At 40.8% G+C, this 5,903-nt stretch overlaps 1 protein-coding gene across 1 annotated transcript in view; it reads right to left on the minus strand.

Moving 5' to 3' along the window:
- Positions 1–823: 823 nt before the first annotated feature.
- CHIC2 (cysteine rich hydrophobic domain 2) overlaps positions 824–5,903 on the minus strand; it is a 39,129-nt gene continuing 34,049 nt past the window's right edge. Inside the window, exon 6 of the mRNA XM_015416477.1 lies at positions 824–3,009. Within this exon, the coding sequence (XP_015271963.1) occupies positions 2,959–3,009 (51 nt within the window). The 3' untranslated portion in view covers positions 824–2,958. The remainder of the gene's footprint in view (positions 3,010–5,903) is intronic.

Genomic DNA, 5,903 nt, shown 5'->3' on the forward strand with positions numbered 1-5,903 from the left:
ACTTCAACGGAAGCAGCAACTCAACGTGAGACAAAATTTCACACGAAGATTTTCTAGTACCACAGAAGCCAATGGAGAAACCAGAGGCCCCAGAATTCTGGATAGGGGTCTACATCTATAAGGGCTCATTGAGTTCAGCCATGCTGATGAAATTTCTACCGGGTTTCTCATTGTTTACCAGTCAAGGTCACAATTCAACACAGATGAAGCCAGGTGAAATCAGTGTGTTGGAGCCTACAAATGGGGAGAGTTTGCAGAAGAGATCTGCTGTCTTCTCTCAACACAACCCCCAGCACACACTCACACAGCTGCTTTTGAAGGCTGGGAGTCTCTCAGGAACAGCATGGGAGGATACATGCAGTACTGCAACTAAGAGTGACTTGGCAGAAGCCACTCCATTCATGGTAGGTTTGGATCGAACCCAATGACTTAAGCAGCAACACTGTGTTGGATCACGGTCTACCTCTTTAAAATAAAAAAATGTGCTCAAAACATGCATGTTTTAAATATATCATAGAATGTTTACCGATTTTAAAATTGCTTTACAGTCTTTTCCTCCCCCCTCTGCCAGGAAAAGCAGATCATTAACAGTAGAAACGTTTAAAACCCTTATACTATTTAAAAAATCCAGGCAATTCCCCCCCTCCCGCCACCCGGGTAAAGAACAACTAGGATGGTCCAGTAAAAAAAGGTCCCACTGTTTTCAGCAAGAGAGAGTTATGCATACCCTTAATTCTCTGCTCTGGAAATAACTGGGATTTAGAAATGCCTGACTTTAGTTGGTTTGTGTCCAAAAATCCACAGATAAAAGCAAAGTCGTGGAAGAACTGTATTTTGTGACATGCAAGGAGAGCCTAGACAAACGTCGACTCAAAATACGTTTCTAGAACATTCTGGCCACCACAGCAACAAAGGATAGGCAACCTGCAAATGAAGATCCTGCTAACGAATGGGAAACACCGAACAAATACACAATCCACATATTTGATTAATGACAATAATGTGAAACTTGTATTTAAACAATTAAAAGAAAAACGGTATTCTTGCAGAGGGGTAAACTTGTTATTAATACAAATATTAAGCAGGGTGCATTTGTTGACTATTCACATTATTGCTCTGCTACATGATGAATAGGCCCTTAACATATGTGATAGCTCAAGTATGTTAAACTCAAAAGGAACACATTTTGAGAAATAACATCATTATGTAGGCTTTAAACATAATACATGAAGATATGCACAGCCAAGAAAGATGACCAAAAACTAAAAACTGGCCTGACCAAAGCATACTATCACATACCCATATTTTTAAAATGTTTTGTGCAAAAATAAAAGGCTAACCTGTAAACTTAAAGGAAGAAGTCAGGATGTCGTGTTTACCCAATACATTCTGTAAGCAATTAGTCAAATAACCCATTTTTTATTTATACATCTGGCAGACAGATGTAAAAAGTCAAGACACAACTTCTGGCACAACGCTCCCAATGTTTTACATATAAAGGTCCCAACCCAAGGGAGAGTTTAAAAATAAAAAATTAGAAAGTTAGTTACACTTTTCAGTCCCATTGAAACTACCACATTGCTTTCACTAGGGATTGAGAGCCTCTGACTTTCAACAGATTGGGGTCAAACACTAACATTTAAAAACCTCATTCCAAAGTAAATCTTTTAACAAATATATGTCTAACAATCTTGCATTCTTGTGTACTATTAGCTGTGGTAAACAATAAAAACAATGGCGTTAGCCACAACTGCAGTTGCCATGTTCCTGTTGCGGGCAAGGGCTCTCCGGTCCCCATTGCTGCTCAGCTGGATGGCAGGGAAAAAAATGGTTTTTGTTTTTTTTTTACCACCAGCATTTTAACACACTGATGTCACTTCCAGCAGAACCAGATATTACATCTGTGTGATACCAGTGACGCTCTAGCATTCAGTCAAAACTCAATGGTTAAGCGATTGAATTTTGGTCGAATGCCAGAGCGTCGCCGATAACATCATTATGAACCCTCCCTCCCACCCAACAATGAGTCTCTTGCCAGTTGCCAACTTTGTGCCGGCATCCCGATTCACAATAGGCACAGCATTCTCCCTCTCAGCCACCGCAGATACAGCCTTGGTCTATTTCTTTTAAACCTGTACTTAAAAGGTTAAGAGCCCGTTCCCCCCTGATCTCTTAGCAAAAGTTAAGAGACTGATCGGCATTACATCTGCCACCGCCTGCTATGAAATACTAATGATATTTTTTTTTTAATGATCCTGAGCAGTATTAACCATTGGACACACAGAAATCTATCACCCATCCTTCTAGTGGAACAACAGTGATCCAATTTCAAGTTTCTTGGAGGAGGAACAATCTTCAGAGCTGACAGGATTTTCTTCATGGAATGGAGAAGTGATGTTTGGATATCAACCAGTGCTGCCGCTGATCACCTCACAGGTGGTTGCTCGATGTTCCAGAATGGAGAAGGGAAAACTGATATGTACAGATATGCCACTGGCAAAACATGGAAATATCAAAGACTAGATGCAGGTGCATAGGTCAGAGTGATTGCTAACTCTCACAACTTACAGATGTGTATCTTGGGGTTAAAATACCTTCTCACTTATAGCTATTTTTGGTTGTGTATTTATAGCTATATATGTGTGTGTGTATACACACACACACTCAAAAACACATACACACATATATGTCTATACAAAGACTCTGAAAATCAGGATACATGGACAACAGAAGAGGGACAGATAATAACTTAAATATCTATGACATTGCATGAAATGATTTCTGCAATATTTGACAAAATGCACTTTGAACATGCTGTTATTTAAAAAAAATAACAAATAATGAAAAACACCACAAGATTCTGTAGAACCCACGCTTGTATCACCACCAGTAGAGCACCAAGCAAGGCACCATTGGAAAGACAACATACTTGGGAAAGTCTCTATTGTAAAGCAAATGCTAATCTGGTCGGAAAATTGGTGTCTTTGGTAAAAATTCTATAAGGATGACCTGTGTGGGGAAAAAAAGAAAACATAAATACATTTAATGAATTACTGTTGATTAACTTTTAAATAACTCAGCAACTTCTGTTCAGTTTCTGGTGTAATGAAGGGATACTTCTGGCTGGGATCCCAAAAGCTACTTAAGGCATGAGGCATGTTAAGGGTCTTGTTTTATTTTTTTAAAAAACACTTTAATTTTGAATTATGGAGTCCCCCAAAACTAGTCCTCACACTCGCTTTTCTGACAGAGGTAGCATAATTACCAGCACTTCACACTCTTCATTATTGGTTGATAAATGTTCAAAAACGTTAGTTTTTCCTGTTACATAATAGACTTTTGAGGCTACTTGATCCTTATCTCTTGTTGTTGCTTGTTTAATGTTTTTGACGTTCATTGTTGTTAATGATTATTTTAAAAGGAATTAAAAAAAGAAGTTTATCCCACCTGGACAAACTGGCTTGCTTAGGAACATTGGCAGGATGGCCAGAGGTGACGGCCCCACCCCACCCTGAAACACCACATGGCAAACCTTTTCTGAAACAGAGTAAAATCCCAGAAGTTGCCTGTGGTGTGACACAGCAGCTTATTATTGCTGTGTGTGTGTGTGTGTGTGAAAATGACCAGACAAATCTAAAAGCCTTTAGGTATCCCATAAATAACTATGGCCTGCATCCAAAAGCTAGACATATGAGTTGAAATAGTGTTATCAATGGAGAGGAACAGCTTCAAGATTAACTCAATCGGAACAAGAACAACTTAATCAGAAACAAACCAAACTTACAATTGCAACAGTGTTTTCCATTTCCCTAACTACTCTCTTACTCAGGTATTCAACAGCTGCAAGCTTTGCAGGAATACACTACTTTCCTAAGAAAAACTTATTCCAAGTGTATTCAACAAACAGAAGGGATTGTTGCCCCTTGGATTTATTTTAATGGAAAGGGGGGAACGGTCAGTAGGACAACTTATTCGACTACCTACAGACTAATTCATATTCCAAAGCGCTGGGGGTCAGGAGAGAAGAGTTCAGTTACAAATGTACATTCATAGATAAGTCTTACAGACTTTTGTCCACACAAAATTTGAAAAACTATGCATTAGTGAAAGACATCCTCAGGGATTCAAGCTGAACCGGAGTAACTGCATCAGGACAAGAGGACTGTCTTCCTGAGACCAGAACAACTGGAGAAGTTAAAGATACACTTATTCCATGTTCCTCAGAGACATGTGGAAAATCAGAAACACCGACAGTTACACTTTGTGACAACAATCCTCCTACAAATATGTTGTGTGACTAAAATGTTCTACTGTCTTCTGAGGTATTGTGATGGGTTACTAAATAATTAGCTCTGAAGCGACAAACATTTCAACTTTTGCCGATACGACAGTCCTTGAATTCTGTATTTGAGAGTCACCTGTAGGAGAAATGTATGATCAAGTATACAACACGGGCAGTAACTCGAGACCATGTCTATCCCTGGTGGAACCAAGGATTCAAAACCAAATCTGATGGATGTCTGCTCAGAAGTAAATCCCACTGAACACACTTTGGATTTTCTCTCCAAGTATGCACAGTGAGTGTATAGTCAGATATCACACACACTGAGTTGGATCTGGCCCATAGCTACAGTGGGGCTACTGGGGGCTCTGCCCCCTTCCTTAAAGGGCCAGCCCCACAAGACTTTTTAGAAGAGGGGGGCACAAGCATGGCCCCCCCTGCTTCTTCTCAAAAGCATTTAAAGGGAAACTTTAAATGCTTTTGAGACGAAGCGGAGGATGGCACGCACCCCTCTCCCTCCCTCCTGCAAGACTTAAAGGACCCCTCCAGCCGATCAGCGGGCCACGTGCTCCCCACCAATCAGCTTAAGGGCCCTTTAAATCTTGCAGGAGGGGAGGGAGAGGGGTGGCTGCTGGCTGTCAGGCTTGGGGGTGGATTGGAGCTGACATAAAAATAATGGCAGCCCCACCAGAAAACGTTTTGCCCCACAAGCCACAGAATCCTGGCTACGGACCTGAGCTGGATCGAACCAGCTTTTCTGTAGTGGAAAGGGAAGAATGCGCATCCTCTGACTATCCAAAAAGGCTAGGCCATGGATCATGGCACTTGCACGGACTGTAGTCAGGAGAACGAGGTGAGATGAAGCGAAAAGGCTGGCTGGATCCAGCCCATTAGGCTGAATCCAAAAGTTATTTTCCCTCTTACAAGGAGTATTTCCCGGCTCTGGCTGAAGCCCACTGAGTTCCTGAAATGCTGCTCCCAGGGGACCTGCAGGGCACCGTCTGCAAGCAGGGAACTGGGAGTCTGCAACAAGAGGGGCAATCAGCGCAAGCTGCCTTCCCCTCCACTGGCAGAAAACAATGTTCAGATTCAAACCATGAATGTTATGGCTCAGTCTAATTGTTTTATCACCTCCTCACTACTCACAAAGCAACAAATGCTTTCTGAAGTGATCATCAAATTTAAATAGAAATTTTAAGAATGCAACAGTGGGCTTAGAGGGGCTGAGCTTACATTTTCTGCACTGAAGCCGTTTATTGAAAGGTGCTAATTCTAAGAAGAACAAATTAATCTCACTTGTGGCCTTTCAGTTCCATGTGCATTTTCAGAAGCCCTGATGTATTCAGTAATTGAAATCTTTACGTGGGCCAACCTCAAAAAAAAACCTGTGTCAGATTTCCTTTCTTGTCTCCAATTACTGCAAAGTTATCATGTGGTCTCTGATCATAAATTAACATGTTCACTATAATAGACGATCATAAATTAACATGTTCAGTACAATAGATGTTAAAAAGAAACAGTTTGTTGAATAGAGCTTCTTGCAAAAAAAGAAAAAGCATTTTGGGGGATCTTTTTATTTTTTAGACTAGGAACAGGCCTTAGTGTTTCCCCTTTCTTCACT

The sequence above is a fragment of the Gekko japonicus genome, unplaced genomic scaffold (assembly GCF_001447785.1).
Source record: "Gekko japonicus isolate JY-2015 unplaced genomic scaffold, Gekko_japonicus_V1.1 scaffold2272, whole genome shotgun sequence".
NCBI lineage: Eukaryota > Metazoa > Chordata > Lepidosauria > Squamata > Gekkonidae > Gekko > Gekko japonicus.